This window comes from Gasterosteus aculeatus, chromosome 2, assembly GCF_964276395.1.
Source record: "Gasterosteus aculeatus chromosome 2, fGasAcu3.hap1.1, whole genome shotgun sequence".
NCBI classification, from domain to species: domain Eukaryota; kingdom Metazoa; phylum Chordata; class Actinopteri; order Perciformes; family Gasterosteidae; genus Gasterosteus; species Gasterosteus aculeatus.
In genome coordinates, this window is record NC_135689.1 from 17,579,405 (window position 1) to 17,597,292 (window position 17,888).

At 44.8% G+C, this 17,888-nt stretch overlaps 1 protein-coding gene across 1 annotated transcript in view; it reads right to left on the minus strand.

Moving 5' to 3' along the window:
* The window catches only part of LOC120829448 (vitamin D3 receptor B), a gene marked incomplete in the record, with an annotated part of 57,490 nt that overhangs the window by 28,999 nt on the left and 10,603 nt on the right, over positions 1-17,888 (minus strand). Inside the window, 3 exon segments of the mRNA XM_078085539.1 lie at positions 1,297-1,427; positions 2,994-3,141; positions 5,568-5,685. Of these exon segments, the coding sequence (XP_077941665.1) occupies positions 1,297-1,427; positions 2,994-3,141; positions 5,568-5,685 (397 nt within the window).

The following is a 17,888-nucleotide window of genomic DNA, read 5'->3' on the forward strand; positions in this document are numbered from 1 at the left end:
AAGTAAAGTATATATATATACCCCAAATCTCTACTTAAGTAAGGTGACAAAGTATTTGTACGCATCATCCCTGTTCCACACCCACACAGTTTGTCAAACAGAATGTGGGCGGGACCATTGTATGTCTCTTTGAAGAAAGAGGCTCATTGTTGAGCAGCACTTTAACCCCCCGGCCCCAACCCTGCGGCTTCCTTCCTTCCGTCTCTCTCTGTGTCAATTCTCCCTGTCACCACCAACACTTGCCACGGCCGTGCTTACGCGCTGCTGTAGGTTCTGCTTTACATTGGTTAGCTGATATTTCAGTGCACGCCGTTTTGCATCCATGTTATGAAGCAACAGCTATGAATCAGTTGTGACAAAGTGCCATTTTGGGTTAACGCGGGGTTAGGCGATGCCTCAGCCTCCCCTCACAAGGGCTACTACTTGTATTACACCCTGGTACCGCATGCATAACCAATGGGGTTCGGAGCGGAACCGTGTCAAACAGCCTGTCAAATGTAGCACACGAGTAATTGCCGTTCATATAGGATGGTACTAATCAAAAGCGCTGCCATTTATCCTCACAGCACTGGTGATGGAGGCCCCATCTGCTGCCATCAAAAGCCAGTTTAAATCACACAAATTATTATTTTGCAGCGTGTATTTGACCCCAGTAGGAGTTCGCCTTATGTTACTGCCTGCCTTATGTATGTATATGTGTATTCTATTGGCTGCCGGGGTTCCTCATTGTCTTCAAATATCACATGAAAAGTACTTTTGTCTGCAAGCAATTGGAAATTAGAACAAACAAATATGTAGTTAGTGTCATCCATGAATATTAGAACTGTAACAATGATAGTCAGAACGTAATTAAGTGCACCAAGAAAACAGCAGCAGTGAAAAATAGATTCGTATGAGTAGATATTTAGTAATGCATTAATTTAAATGGCTGGGAAGAGAGTTCCAAGCTATTGCATGAGCAGGACAAAACAAATCATCACATGAACTGGCTGTCGTTATGTGCTGAAATTTGGGACTGGTGAGGAGCAACAAAAGGAAAACAGGAAGTGAAAACTTAGTTCCCAGTTAACGGTATTTTGTGCAGCAACAGCTGCGGGTTTCAAGCCAAGTACCGATCCGGACACAGACCCAGAAGCGGCTTCAAATGGCAAATGAATATTATATCAAAGAATGTCGGGAAAAACTAAAAACTAAAACAGCAAAAAGTTTAAAGTTTGTCTCCACACCGCAGCTCGAGCTATGACATCAGCCGCAGCACTGCTAGACCCCCACAGGGCAGAAGAAAGGTCTACTCACACTCTTTCATCATGCCGATGTCAACGCAGCGTTTGAGGCGACAGGCCTGGCAGTGACGCCGGTTGTCCTTGGTGATGGTGCAGCTCCCGTTGAACGGGCAGGTGAAGGCGGCTTTGCGCTTCATGCTGCGTCTGTGGGAGAGCAAATCCATAACTAGCTTAGGGCACTGTCGATGACATCACGCTTCGAATAAAAAAATCACTTTAAACTCTTCCAGGTATTTTAGAGGAAAGAACAAGTCACGTGAATGCTCCTTTGAAGGAAACGGTACACTAAGATGAAGCAATTTATATATATTGTACATATACTTTATAAAAATCTATTCTCTACCAGCTGTTTACATTTATAAAAAAGACTGAAGGGTTGGCATCTTCTACCCTTCGGAAGGGGGAAATTTCACTGAAAAATAATCTCTCATTACTAAAATCCTTGATTTACGTGAAAGAGTATGCGTGCATGTGAGCGAATGTGAGAGAGCGTGCGCAATAGACTGAATAATGTACATTGTTTATGCTGACAGAAATAAAAATAACATCAAACGGTGTTTACAGACTTTAGACCAGGGTTATTCAACTAAAATGTGAAGAGGTCCAGTTAGAGAAAATTTGTAGAAGCAAAGGTCCGGAAGGTCATAATGTGACTACTAAGTGTGATTAAATAGAGTTGTATCAACATTTGCATGTAATCAATACAAAACTAACAAATCAAATGAATTCAGTAGGATTCTAAAACTCTTTTGACAACATTTATGGTCGTGTAAGAACTGAACATATATGTGTGACTGCAAATATAAATGTTCTCTCAATCAACTAAATAAAAGCAGGGCTGCATTTAAAAGAAATAAAAAATGAACATTTCAGCATGTTCAAATAAAGTGCTTCAATTCAGAAAAAATATAATAACGGGAAGATAAGCTTGAATTTCCCTTTTTCTGCTTCACATTTGGACTTGCCAGTCTCAGCTAATTATAAAGAATCAATCTACACATTTTAACAAATGAACAGTTTAATAGAATATATATATATATCTCCACTCTCCTACTTTTTGGTAAGTGGGAGAATTAAGCTCTAGTTTGTCCTGTCAGGACTTTAAACCTGGTCTTAATGCATCAGGGCCGTTCTCCTCACGCGGAGGAGCTCATTGAGCCTTGTGCACGCGTTTCAACAGGTTCTCAGCACTTGGGACACTGGTTTAGTGCCGCAGTGGGACGTATGAACAGAAACCCGTCCATTATGGATTAAATGTTTTATTTTCGCTGTCCATTTGTTCCTCATTTTTCTCACCCGTCTTTTTCTCAAATTTCACTCTTTTCTTCCTACCGTCTCTTTATTTGTAATTTGCCGCTACCTCTCTCGTCTGTCCGCAGTATTGAGACGATATCGTCCTGCTTGGAACACAAAGACTCGATTGGTCAAGTGGTATCACATGGGATGGTTTAACTCTAATGCAACTTGTCTGTGCTTTAAGGCACAACCGTAAAGACGACCAAAGCTGCGCCGGTTGAAAAGTCACATTTAAATCACAACCGTCTTTTTTTAGCTTTTGGTCCGGATTCGGACCGCGGTCCGCCAGTTAGTGACCACTGCTCCAGACGAATAACTAGAACACCTCTCAACGGACACGCACAAATGTCAACGAACACACTAAAACACTCCACACAGTGGGGGTTATGGGGAGAGGGGGAGTGGGGGACGCACCTGAAGAAACCCTTGCAGCCCTCGCACGTCATGGCGTTGAAGTGGAAGCCGGTGGCTTTGTCCCCGCACACGCCGCAGATCCGCGGGGCGTTGCGGTCAAACTCCTCGGGTCCGACCACCGACGTCGTCACCGTCATGGGCTCCATCACTGCCGAGGGAACAACAAGAGAAGAGGAGGAAGGTCAATTTCACCGACCGGGCCCCGGAAAGCTTCTGGGTGGTGTGCGTTTGATGGGGAGGTGTGTGTTTCCCTCTTCTTATACAAACAGGCGTCAGGCTACTAGCATATTCAGCAGGCGCCATCGAGAGCCGCGCACTGATCCTCGCAGCTATCGGCTCAGTGACTCGGGAGACACACACACACAGATACATATACACACAAAATATCAACCACCACGATGACGTTGATGTTAATGGGAGCGGGAATTCATGACAGAAAGAAGGGGCTGTTTGCAGAAGGCTTAGAAATGAGCGATATGTTAAAAGTGCCCCGATGAAAGTGCTAATTTTTCCACACTCTCACCATCTGGCCGTACAGCTATGAAATAAACAGCAGCGGAGTAACACACACCACCGGGGACACCTTTGAGAGAACTACTCCATATTAATCTGTACAGACAGATCCTCTGTTTGAAGTCTGATGGGGGAGAGGAGGATACTTTGAGGAGGTCAGAACTGATGACGGAGGAGAGGAATACTGCGGGTTGTTGAGGATTGATCGGCGGGTTGGAGCGTTTGTACGACGTGGTCTCACAGGGCCGACACTTATATCCTAACGAATATGCAGACGTGACCTCGTGGATGTGTCTTTTGGATGCTGACCAAACCTGCAGGGAGACTTTGAAATAAAAAACTATTTGCCGTTGTTTAACTCTACCTGCACAAGATGATTAGGTAACTGAAACAAGGAGAGAGATGTATCGGCTGAAGTGGCGTCTTTGATTCTCTAATATATTTAGTTTTGATGGGAGGGGCAGAGGGATTTTCTTTTCCCTCTACCACTAAAGGAAGAGGTTACAATAAAAAATCCAAGTTTTCAATCAACCAGAACCAAAACCATAATGTCAATTCTTCATGTATATTTAACGTCTTCGATTCAGTTCAATGTATCTTTTCTGACTCATGCAACACCAGCGAACAATGAACACAATGTCATAACATATCAACACAAGCCGACACTATAATCCACAGAACCACAGAAGGAAGACAGAAAGAAAGGGGGAAGTCAAAACAAAAATAAGCTGTCAAAGATAAAAGGAAAAGACAAAACACAAGACGAAAACATTCAAACATGCGGTGAGTTGGATTTAGATATTGTTTAGGCCTTTGCCTGTGGACAAACACAGCGGTGAACTCGCATGCATGAGAGAGGTCACGTGAGGGGAGACAGCAAAAGGAGGTCAAAGAGGGAGAGGGGGGGACACATGCAATCAATTTAGGAGAACAGTCACGTGGTGTCTGCAGAATATAGCCTTCAGTGAGTTAGTGTGCGTTAGTGTTAGGACCAGGGCAAAGGGAGGGGGGGGGGGGGGCAGGATGGCGAAGCTCGGCCGGGAGCGGCTAGCTATGAAGCCATCGGCTTCATCGGCCCCATTACACACATGCACGCGGGTTAAAGCAGGTGCAGCATCACTTTAATGGACGAAGAGCATTTTGCCAGGTGTGAGCAAGCGCAGCGGCTTGTGTACATGAGTGAGGGTGTGTGTCATGCTGGGGGGGGCGGAGAGGCACCTCGACGGGCGCAACAACAACAGACACACCATTGGTCATCATGTCACAAAAACAGCTGTGTTTTGTTTTTCTTCCTGTTACTTTCTGATGCATTAACAGGTGAATAATGAAAAAGATGCAGAGACGACGTGTCGAACGTCCTAACGGGTCGGACAAATAACACCAAAACACGCCGGCGCTGCTGCTGGGTAATAACAACACGAGTGGGATCCATTAATGGGCTTCGAGCCGCTTCTCGTTTAATTAATAACCTCTCACATTCTCTTGTTTCGTTTATCTTTTACGCGCTTACACTGGTTTCTCCTTTGTAACGCCGCTTTGATAATTAGCATCTTTATTTATTCATAGTTAGCCTGATTAGTTGGCTGCTTGTAAACATTTCATAGGCAATGAGGAGATTCATTTTTCTCAACATGAACCACAGATGTCCCGAGGGCTCCTGCTCTCACCGAACCCAGATTGTGCCATTAATTTCCATCACTTAACTCAATTTTTGTGTTTATTTATCATTTAATATGACGGCCATGCCAACAGAACAACCTGGATTAACTCGGGAGGCACCGTTGCCAGACAAAAACAGACCTTGACCGTGTATAATGGATTCTTCATGGATCCATTCTCATTAAAAGTGAATGTGTCGACACTGGAGAAGTGATTTATCAAACTTGTGACAAAGCCAAGCTCAGATCATCTCCGTGTTTGAGGAGGACAACAGGATATACCGCCAGCTCAAACGCACAGTTCTCCAAAGTGCCTGATAATATACGACATCCTTGTTATAGTATATCAAAAACAATATCAATATCATGTTTCCCCCTATTTACCCTGACACGGCGTATTTACCTTCAGTAGATGGCGGTCGGCGCGCCCCCAGTTTGGAGACGCAGGCAGGAGTACCAGCACGGGGGCCAAGCAACGTACTGCTGTGGACGGGGACAGCAGCCAAACGTAATTTAGCCACCTAGAGAAAGAATAAAAAACCATGTCACTGATCTGTAAAGCAGTCCTTTCCGTCTGGGGAACTGAAGCGTTTTATCTATCGGTGTTCTCCTAAATATGTATTACTTACTGCTTTACTACTGCGTTGATCGAAGATTTGTTATATTGTGTACTTTTTGCAAATGTAGGATTACCGTTTAATTCACTTTTGGGGTGGTTTCAATTAAAAATAATCAAAAATATGGTGAGCAGGTGGATGGGGGAGATCTCCGTCTTTTGGAAGTAGCACACTCACAGAACTAACATTCTAGTTCAAAAAGACCAACACAGTCCCATTAAGCATCTTGTTTCATCATGGGGGTTATTGCAGTAACATAGTTACACCACTATTAAAACGTAACAACAGCTGCACATGATCGTTCTCCCTGACTCCCAGAGGTCACGGTTACCCAGCTCACTGTCACAGAGTGGTTTGTTTTCAACACGTGTTGTTGAGCCGGCCCTCCACTCTTCCCCTCGTATCCCCGGTTACAGCCTTGTGCTCCCATCACTCACTGCGCCCCCACAGTCCTTGGCGTTGACACAATAACACAACCTAATGTCTTGTCAATAGAGAGAGTTTTACCAACTTTGACTTAATAAAGAGCACAAGTTAAATTGTGCAGGGTTTACACGAGCAGACTGGAAGAAAGACGCAGAACAGAGCAGCCGTAATAGAACCTCTGGCATCAAAGAATTGCAATCCTTAAAAAAGCATCAAACCATTCAAATTTGACCATATATGAAATATCGTATGACATACGATAAGTTTTATTTATGGTGTTTAAATATTTATTTAGCAATTTTGCCAATTTCTACTATTCTATATTACGGATTTTCTGTTATATTTTCATGATACCAGTCCCATGATATGGTCTTAAAATGACAATGATATGGTTCATCACAATTATTTCCAGGTCAATAAACTGTTATAAAGTTAATATGACCACCCTCGTGCACACGTCTGGGTCCGGTGCCATGGCAACAACAGTCTGCATCCTTATTAATCATCTCCTTTTCATCTCTCTTCCCTTTCCATTTCCCTTTGCTCCTCTCTCCCACTAATCTCCCCCCCCGCTGTAGCTGTAAACACATTTGTCCGTGCTGCTTCTGAGGGCTGTGCAGACTCGGCTACAAGTGCCATCCAATGTCAACGGATGAAACATTTAGTGAGAGGGATAATCAGGCGCGCCCGGTGGGGTCTTTGCTGGTGCCCATGTTATTTCCTCCGGCCTAGGCAGCGAGCAGTGCACAAACTCCCAAAACCCCCGCATGTAAAACACTCCATTAAGACGCCATCGCCATGCGGAGTGCTAAAGAAACATCCACTGAAGGATACTTGGCAGTACATACTGAGGGAGAACAGTTTGTTTTTGGTTCCCACACAAATGAGTATGCAATTCAGTAAATGAATCAAAAATACAGCTAAGCCTGTCCAGCAGTGAAGCCATTCAAGGTCCCAAACATAATTACATCCATCATGCAGTAGGGCCAGCCTGTACCAGTCAATACAAGGAACACCAGCAAAGTTTAGTATCGGTCCCTAATGTAAAAACATGTTTTGGAGGTTCTTCAATGAAACATGCAGCGCATCTCATATGGGAAAGGGGGCATAAAAAAATAACACTTTTGCACTTCACATTAATAACAAAAATAAAGGATTCAACTTTCACTGCCTGTAATAATGCAGATAATGGTTGACAAGCATGAGATTACAAAAGGATGCAAAGATTCTGAGCAACGTTGATATTCAGGTGGACAACAAAGGGGCATCTTGCTAACAGTTTCTTTTATAGTCTATGACATGCATATGGTTTTAAGTTTGTAAATATATATTTTAATAGTATAAAGGTGGAAGCTTCAAAAATGCCCAGTTAGCTTTTTGCCTCTTCCTGCACAGTGATGTTCATTACTTCTATATTCTTTGTTTATTGTTTATTTTGTTTTGCTTAAATTATGCCAATTAAAAAAAAAAAAGAGTGGTTGCAGCACTCTTCCATTAAACCGCAACGTCCTTTGTTGCAGGTCCCACACATCCTCAAGCTTGACCAGTATATTATAGCTCATCTTTACACACAGGTAAAATGGCTGCATCCTGAAGTACCACACAGGGACAAATGTCCCCCTCCCCCACGCTGGTAAACAACACTGCAGGAGCCGTTGTACCTCCTTCCAAAGCTTCACGTGGCCTTCTGCTTCTTTTCTCCTTCCCCTCGTCTGTGCCCTTCGCTTGGCCTCCCTCCTATTGTAAATCTGAGGCTGGAGGACCCACGCAGCCCGCCAATCCCCTAAAGACAACAAGGCCTCCCGACCGCAGAGGAGGGAGACGGAACATGTCACCGGATGAATTAGTGCGCCGTCTCTGTTCTGCCATAAACTGCGGCCCGGCTGGGACTCCCTGCTTCTGTGTGCGAGGCTTTCTGTTAAATTGAGCGAGGTGGACCCGACGTATTGATTCACCTGCAGCAGCGGCATCAAACATCGGCGGCGGGATCGGGCGTTTTGTCACTGCAACACCGAGGCTGATAATTAACGAGCATCTGGCGGCCTTGACCCGAATGTGCTTGTTTTCACGCTGCGTGGAAAGGCTTTCCGGAACCGCGGAGCAAACCACCAAACGGATCCTTGTGGTTTATTCGAGGATGAAAAACAGTGAATCAACATGTGGTGGGCTAAACTACAGTAGATACTATGAGTTTCACGATTTCCAATTTGTCTTGGGCCGTGGACGGCGGAGGGACATTTATATTGTTGATTTAGTACTGAAGAATATTTCAGTGCCGTCTAAATTGTGTGGCACGAAGAAGGGACATTTGATATTTGTGTACTCCACGCTCCTGGTGGGCTTCTGGTGGAGTCCTACAGTGCTATGGAAAAACGGCCTGGCCAGCGGGTAGGTTAGCCCCTCGTGTCACGACTTCACGGATGAGCACTCTGGCTTGAGCAGAGTCCTCCCCGGCTTTCACGTCGCGTTGTTTACACACAGCGGCTAAGTGCTGCTGGAGTGGTTTGAGGTTGGCAACATGGATGCGTAAAAAAGGGGTCGAGCGATCGTCCCTAAGTCGAAGGCGTCTCTCTGGAACAGGAACCCGTCGGACAGAGCGCAGCAGTATCGCAGTACATGCGAGTCCTGCAGAGGACCGAGTGTAGGGGGAGTATCGTAGGAGGCGCATCCACCGCGTACGGAGGGGTTTGCGCTAAAGGCGACACAACAGGGCGCATGGCCTACTTTCACCACCAGCTGCCTCGCAGTGGGCCTCACGAAGCGCTAACCGCCATAAACGCCTCAGTCCAGTACAAAGCAACAAAAGCGGGAAGCAGGGCCAGAGCCCAACACACACACACACACACACTTCCACAACGCTAAGACCAAACAGCCCCTTCTTGTGCCTCCTCCCGCTGGCGTCACACAGAGACTTCTGGCTCCATCGTCTTTGGGTCGAACTCGTTTAGTGATCTGAGATGAGGCAAAATCCTCAGCAAAGCCGTAGAGAGACCCAAAGTTACATTGGGTCCAAACCTCAATGCGGGACACAAAAAACAAAGCCACTCTTCGAGTCAGTACCCGAAAGATTAAAGGGAGTCCAGGAGGTATGTCAGGTATGTCCCGCGTCTAATCCCAGACAGGCTGAACATACTCGTCATATGTGGATTTTGTGGAACAATCTGCTTGTTTGTATTGTGTGAATAAATTAATTTTTATTTTTAACAAACCACACCCTCGTGCTTCTAAAGTCTGCTTTAGTTTCAGCTCGCTGACCTGGCATGTGCCCGTGTGCGTGTGCGTGTGCGTGTTAAAGCTGCAACCAAAAGGCTACTGCAGACTTTCGCAGACATAATAAGAGGACTGGAACAAGAAGCAAAGACAAAGAAAGGATGTGGAAACAAGCAGATATTCATGCCAAAATAAATAAAAGTCTATTTGAATATACAACACATTATTGCATAATATTAACTAACACAATATTAATTGTAAGCCGCGAGACAGTGATGTACGATATTAAACATGAAGAGAGCTGTGACTAATAATAATAGTAATAGCAGTAATAAATAGTCATTTGAAAATGTGTTCTTTGACGTATACTTATGGAGGTTCCCGATGGGCTGCAGGAGCATGCTACACAGAGACTGATGAGATTGGTCGGCACGCACGCACACATTAAAATGAATGTAATGCCCCTGGATGGGCTCAATCGATAATTGCAGCAGCGACGACAAACGATCATCTGCTGTTATCAGCAGCACACTTAATGGCATTATTAAATAATCCATTATATCATCTTTAAAAGGTTCCGATGATGTTGGCTTCAGAGGACGCATCCGCACGTTAAGATTTTCACGTAAATATACATTCAGTCCGTCAAATTCTTATATTTTAGTAATCACTGAATTAATAACATGCTTTAAATACGGCACACGTAGCAACAACTACACACTCTACTTTAAAGGCGCTGATCTGTCTATTTAACATATTGAGACACACACACACACACACACACACACACTCACTTCGTGCTGATTCCAACATGGGAACAAACCAGCTGTGCAAATGACTGATACGTTAATGATGCTATATTACAGAAAGCAGTGGCAGGAGAATGCAAAGCATCAGTCCGCCAAAATATTCTAGTCAGGTGAAAAGCAGTGCCCGCATGCGCACACACACACGCACACACACAGGCTACATATTGCGTGACAATGCACTTGATTAGTGCTCCCTATCCACTTGAACATCACCTTTAATGCCTCCTCTCGTAGCGGATTGCCATTTTTTTGTATACATACAAACATCATTTTTGTATTCCTTCATCTCACCAGTCAGCCGTTTGGAGGCTTTTAGGAATGGACAAATAAACGCAGTATGCGCAATCAATTTGTTTTGTTCAGCCAACTCACAGGCGCTCGAGGGTACAGAAATTGAAACGCAGCGTCTAATTCGATTAAAATTCCATCTCTCTGAAATTATATTCAAATGGGTTTCGACCCCCATTTCGTGTTCCCTCTCCTGCCACCAAACCACAACAGCAGCTTTGAACTTTAGACCTTGTTTTTCAGGCAGAGGATGAAAACGAAGAGGCCGTCAGGGCTGCTGGCAGACTGACAGCGGGAGAGACGGGCGAGGGAGGGGCGAGAGAGGGAGAGACAGAGCGGGGCCTGTAAAGAAAGGAATGAAGTAATGAAAAAAAACAGAAAGTAAGGAAAATAAGGCGGGAACTGGGGAATGAAAGGAGAATGTGAAATAGAGAGGGATTGAAGGGAGGCGGTGGAAAGACATATAAGCAGAAAGGGGCAGAAACGTTTGTTTGTTTATTTGTTTTTAATGTTTGAGTTTGCCTGCGTGTGTGGCTGGCAGCTGTTTGCTGTTCTTTTTGAAGGTGGCATGTAGTGTGCTGCCTGTGCAAACTGAAATTAAATGATTCAAAGAAAGAAAGAAACGATGATAAAAAACAGAAAAGAAAGGTGAAATCATCTCCGTGTTTCTTCCCCAGCCAAAGTGACACATTTTGCACTGAATCCGTTTGTGGTGTGTGTGTGTGTGTGTGTGTGTGAGAGAGGCAGGAGGTCTCTCTGCGCTCGAGGGTGTCACGTGATCCACCCGCCGCTGCTCCCAAAAGCTTAATTGTGGCGGCTTAAGGGCCGAGGCTGTGATGTCCCGCGTAAGGAGGGCGCGCGCGCACACACACACACACACACACACACACACACACGTTCCGGGCAGCGGTCCAAAATGCCGTACTGTGCCTTCTTTAATTCTGCTAAATTTAACCGTCTCCCAACCGGGTCGATGGCTTGAGGGGACGGAGCGACATGTTGGATGAGCGGAGGCTCACCAATGATGGGAGATCAATGCGCGACCTAGAAATCAAAAGAAGGGCAAAAGGGACGCCAGCTGATTGGTGTTCAGATTTAGAATATGAAATCATGCAACCGGTTCGTTTTTTCCTGCGTAAAGTCAAGGTCCGACCTCTTTCCATCATTCCTTGTGATCCCTGCCAGCGCGTCATTCGCTGACATGAGACGCCTGATGTCATGACGCCACACTTCAAACATGAGTCAGTATTAAAATGTAAAATCAAACGTAACCATGTCCTTCCTCAAGAAGGCCACTCACTGCTTCCACTGAGACACGTCCCCATCGCGCACGAAATACGGTCCGCACACACACACACACACACACACACACACACACACATTATATGCACTCGACTCTAAACGCTCAAGTGTCTGTTGACAACATCAAGATGAATGAGAAGTTGTTCCCTCTAAAGATTCCCTCGCTTCCTGCTCTGGCTCGTTGGCAACCGAAGGGAAGGGGACGGTCGTGGCAAGTAGCTCCCTGAGCTTTCATCCAGCTGTCCAGAGTGTGTGGTCTCCCCGCGTGTTGTGTGGGGAACACACAACAAGTAGTACTTGTACTTGTACTTGGAGCATCAAGGAAATTGCTTTTGTAGTCAAGGTATTGTATATATTGAATCATATTTTATTGTCCTGTTTCTTGTCCGCTATGGTTTTGGTTAAATCGGTTTATTCAGAAATGCCTGCTCATCTCATTGCAGAACAAAGTAATCATAACAGAACACAGACGTTAGAGTACGCTAAATTAATTTTCCAGCCCATCCTGTCATGAGTCACGCATTACTCGGAAAGCACATGTTTTAAACAAAACGCCAACAAGTAAAAGGAGAAAGAAAAAAGAATTCTCCTTGTAGCTCATAGCATTTTAACCTGCATCGCACGTCACAAAACCCCCCTTGGATGAATACTAGGTTGTCTGTATAAAGCATTCATCTGTAAACCTATGACCTATGAACACATAGCATGAAAAAGATAGATATCAGCAACATTGACTTCCTGCCGCCTCTCAGTGGAAGACTTGCGTGGAGTAAATATGAAGATAAAGAACAGGACACCCGGGAACGTTGGCTCCTGCCACTGACCTTTTACTCCCAGCAGCTTACCGTCAACACTCCTCCAAAAGACATTTGATCCAGACAAAAATAATACAAATACAAATACACTGTCGCCTGTCGCAATGTCCCTGTGGACAGGAAGCTGGGGGCGGGGCCATCAGGTAAACCATCACAGATAATGGTTAACCTGATAATCGGGTTGAGCAGAGAGGCCAATTCCACAAATATAACACAATGGCACAAGGAAAGAGTTCAAGGAAGAGACGGTGGAAGGTCGGGCAGGGGGCAAGTTAAAGATGCAAATGTGATCACAAGGTGACAGAAAGGCAGCAAGGAAAGGAGGACAGAGAAAAGAAAACAGGACAGGAGGAGAGAGTGAAGTAAGGATTGCCTGAACTTCAACCTACATCCTAATCTCAGCCCACGCACCACTTTTTGGTTTTATGCAATTCAAATTAGGGGGGGTGATAAAAGGTGGCGGCTTAAGGGCCGAGGCTGTGATGTCCCGCGTAAGGAGGGCGCGCGCACACACACACACACACACACACACACACACACACACACGTTCCGGGCAGCGGTCCAAAATGCCGTACTGTGCCTTCTTTAATGCATCATTTATCACAGCCAATTGTAATTTGGTCAGAAATGCATCTTGGAAAGGCCACATTTAATCAAGCTATCTATCGGTTAAGCACGGGTAGTGTGAAAAACCCCGGAATGAACTTGATGAATTTCATAAGCCTGGAATTAGCCATTTTAAATCAAGACGTGCTGAAGATAAAAAGGGGACGAGGAGGACAACACAATTGAGAGTTCTACTTCTGGATTTTTTTGTCTACAGACAAACTTCCCCTGAACGCTCCAGTGCATCTCCGTGTAAGAAAAAGGATGTGAATAATTCAACCACTCCTTATTTCATCGAAACGTTTCAGCAATGAGTGGTCTTCAAAGTCCAGCAATCCCATTAGAGTGGCAGTGGTTCCTGGGTGATATTTCCATTATCACACAGGACAGCTAATTCACACCAGATGCAGTGTCGTACTAAGCTAACGTTCAGTCCGATCAGTGTAATATCAGACTGACTGTTAGCTTAGTACATTAACTGTACACACTGCAGATCTAAGCTACTTTTCCAGTAAATGAAAGGGTGGGGGGGTGGGCATGAGTGATACACCATCGGTATTGTTTGGATCTTTTCAGATACCGGTTAGGGGTGAGGGTTACTGAAAAAGCCATTAAAGAAAGGCTTTATAAATGCCAATTTATTCAAATTTAACAATATATTAACTGTTTAAAGTACTATAAATATAACTAAATACAAAACACTTGGCATCAAACTACAGCTTAAAACTTTTAAACATTTTAAAACACCAAAGACTACGTTTCATATTGTTGAAATTGATGAAAATGTAAATGCTGTGGTCAGAATCATGTTCATCTGCTCAGTATTATGGTCTGTGACCCTCCAATCAGTGCCATGTAGCTGCGACGGCTCCACCAATCAGGATCCATGAAGTATGTAAACACACACACGTTGTGCATTAGCCCGCCTACCCGTTTGGAACGGATTAATTAGCCATGGATATCAGGCGATTTCTGAAGAGACCATCGAGTGCTCCCACTCCCACAGAAGGACTCCAGTACAAACAATAAAAACACTAAAAAGCTGTTTACACATTCCTAATGTTTAAAAAAAGGATTGTTGTCTCATAGTGGACTAATTTTCTGTGGATTGAATTGTTAAATCCACTTCACACAGTACACGTAACACAGAGGAGGCTCTGAAAAAAATATATTATAATTCATTCTGATCTCTGTCGAGCGTTATTAGTAAGCGTTGGTTCCCCTTTGCTTTTATTGGATGTGTTCTTTAACTGGACATAGGATGGATATCAAACACTTTGCTGGCTTAGCGCTGTTGCTATGAGTGTGCATGGAGACTATTTGTGTGCGGGGGAACAGTAACAGCCAAAAGGACAGGATAAGCCCGCCTGGTATGCAACTCCAATTCATAGCTGCCCTTATCCTGTCGAAGAGGCAGAAGGGTGGATTCCTTTGTGTATCACTTCCAGGTGTCCACAGGAAAGGGCGGCTGTTTGAGGGGGCAGAGATGAGCACAAAGGGGGCGTCAAACTCTGCACAATCCTCCTCCAATAGAAGAAGAAAAACACCTCTATATTGGCCGTGCAGGCTCAACCCTAAAAGGTGCTTCCCATGTATTCCTCTCTTCTCATTCCAGTCACCTGTCACTGTGGCCCTTGACACACTTGGCCCCGTGGCCCCTTTGCCCTGCTGCCAGCACCGTTGTCGAGGAAGTGATAATAGTTAGAACAGCAATATTAAGCCGTGTATCACTTCATTTTACAGCGCGGTATTGTGCGTGGAACTCCTCCCAGTGAGTCTAGACGGCCAAGCATGCAGGTGTAAATAAATACCCTCTCCTCCCCCAACTCACAAAAAAGTTGCTTTGAACAGCTTGCTCTCTACAGCATTCACAACCGAAAGAAGAAAAAAAAAGACACTGACAACACAAAATGAACAGACCGAATATAGCGCCTCATAAAAGCCAGGTGATAAGGGCCACGGTTCAGGGTCGGGGCGGATGAGAATGTAACCAACTCAAGTGGTGGATCAGAGTCCCTGATGAGGCTTGGCCCGCCCCTAAAGAGGGGAGAGGAGCTCTTAGAGAGGAGCCAGAGGAGCTGAAAAACACAGCAGCTCATAATATCATAACATCCACTGAAAGTGCACAACCAGAGCGGATCTTGTCGTATAAATACATTTACAAATTAATTCATTTGAGAAAGGAAGGACAAATGGTCGCTGTTGAACAAATTTTGAAGTCAAACCCTCAGCTGGTCTGTGGCTATAAAAATGTAAACAAATACGTCACGCGTGCAAAATCAGGGCAGGGCCCAGTCTGTGGGGATCTTCCACTCCCAGCATATTTGTAACAAGGAAGCTTCTAATCCATCGTACAGAAACAAAAGGACTGAAGCTTTGTGTCTGCAGAAGTCCAGTGTCACGTTCGGATTTCCCACTGCTTCATTGATATGAGACTAAAAAGGCCTAAAATGTAAAGGCTGCAATTCAAGCAAGGCGTCACAGCTCAACACGTGGATATCTGAGGGGTTTCTGCACCACAGTGTGGATTCATTCAAAGATCATTTGCAGTTTTATACAAAAGATAATTTGTGCATCCTGATCCTATAATGATGGCGTCGTGTTAAAGAGCACAGAATCGGCTGGCGATGGTGACTCCACATGCAAAAACATTCGCTACGTAGAGTTATGGACCAGATTAGTGAATTTCATTCATGATATCTGTGCCCCATTTAGTCATTGAAGTGAGTGTGTGCGTTTCGCCTGGAAAATGTAGGATAATTGGTAGCAGCAGCCTTAACGGAAACGTAGTACTTCAGAAAAAAAAGAAGAATGGCGAAGAATGCCACCCTCTACAATGGTTTCCACTGTGAGAGGCCGGCCCGTCATCTCGGACGAGTCATGGCAGGAAAGAAGTAGTAGAGAAGAGTGCAGCAGCCTGACTGGAGATCAGCCTAAGTGATAAAAAGGAGGAACTCTCACAGGCAGATTAACGCGGCCCAAATGGCCCCTTGAAGAGAGATCCTTCAGATCCAAAACACAAGCGCAAACGCCTTTTATCCACCTCATCTGTCCTCCGTGTCACTTTAACACATTCTGCACAACTCCATTCCTTTCAAATTCACTAAGTAAGAAGAGGTTTTTCTGGCATATTCAATAACAGTCTGTCCATCCAGCACAAAGCAGCAGGGCAAGATTCCCATGGTTCATGGTTGCCACGGTATCGACTGATTACCGTAAAATTCTGGGACCAGTTAAGCTGTTGAGCTAAAATTTGATTTATGCTTGCATGACCGGGTTTGCAATATGCGTCACGTGCCACATTTCACCGGGGTGGCGTGGCAAGAAGGAGAGCTCAGACGCAGAGTTTTGACAAACAAAAGGTAACTTTAATAAATCAAATCCAAAAATCCTGGGGGGGGACGCAGACACGGAAAAAACACAGACTCGGACCGGGACCAGGAACTCACGAACCAGATTCATCACATGAAGACATTCAAGACTTGGAGACGTCAGTGTTTCCCACACACAGACTAATTTGTGGCAGTGCGCCACACATTGCGCTTGGTGTATTATTTTTTTAACGCTATTTAAATCACGCAGCGTATTCGTTCAGCTGCATTTCCTTTCCCTGCTCTCCCTCAGTCTCTGTCTCACACACACACACACACACCCCTCCATACACACCCCCTCCCCTCCATGCACACAGAGTCAGTCTCGCATATTTTTTTAGCAACTTCTGACAGAGGTTGCAGACTTTGCGCATGTAGGCTGTGACAACAAGTAGTACAGGGTGTGAAATGTGTACTACAGTTATGGGAGTTGTATATAGTGTGAATTGTATATAGTTCTATCTAGCGATGTGTGTTTACCCCGTCATCCCCCACACATTGACGTTGGCTCTGTGGGAAACACTGGACATTCACCAGGACATTCATACAAGGGACAAAGGCACCAGCGACACACAGGGCTTAAATACACTGCGATGGTGCAGGTGATTGGACACAGGTGGAAACAATCTACAAAATAAAACGAGACATGAACCCAAACCGTGACAGAAAACGTATGACATGTCAATGAAATATCACAGAGAAAAAAAAAACGGCTGGCCGGCTAAGAATTCCCGACGGGAAATTTCGCACATAGCAGGAAAAGAAAAGGCACTAAGCTGCAAGGAAACTAATGAGCAAAAAAGAAAACAAAGAAAGGTCAGGAAAGGGAGATGTGGATAATAAAGACATTTTAGTCTTTTATTCTGAAAGACACCGGCATTTTGCAAACGATGAAATGAGATGCCAAGATGCTGTAGACAGGACTCTTTGATACGCGGCCCCTTGGGAGTTTGGGAGAATATTGGTTTTCCCGCGATGAGAGACCCGCAGTATGAATAAAGTGTCCTTGTTGCAATTCCGCATCAGCTTCCCGAAAGAGGCAAAAATACATTGTGTTATTGTTCATTTTCAAATAAGGAGCATGCCATAAAGTACAAACTGAAAACTTGAATTACACCGCTCCGCTGGACTGATTGTGTGCATTCTGTATCCTTATCAGTCTGGGAATGTTGCTACAAAACCTGGCCTTAGCCAGGAGGGTCTCCTTTCTTCAAATAGATCCAATATTCATTCATATAGCTGATATGGGGCAGCAATGCCTTTGCAGAGAATGAAGCAGA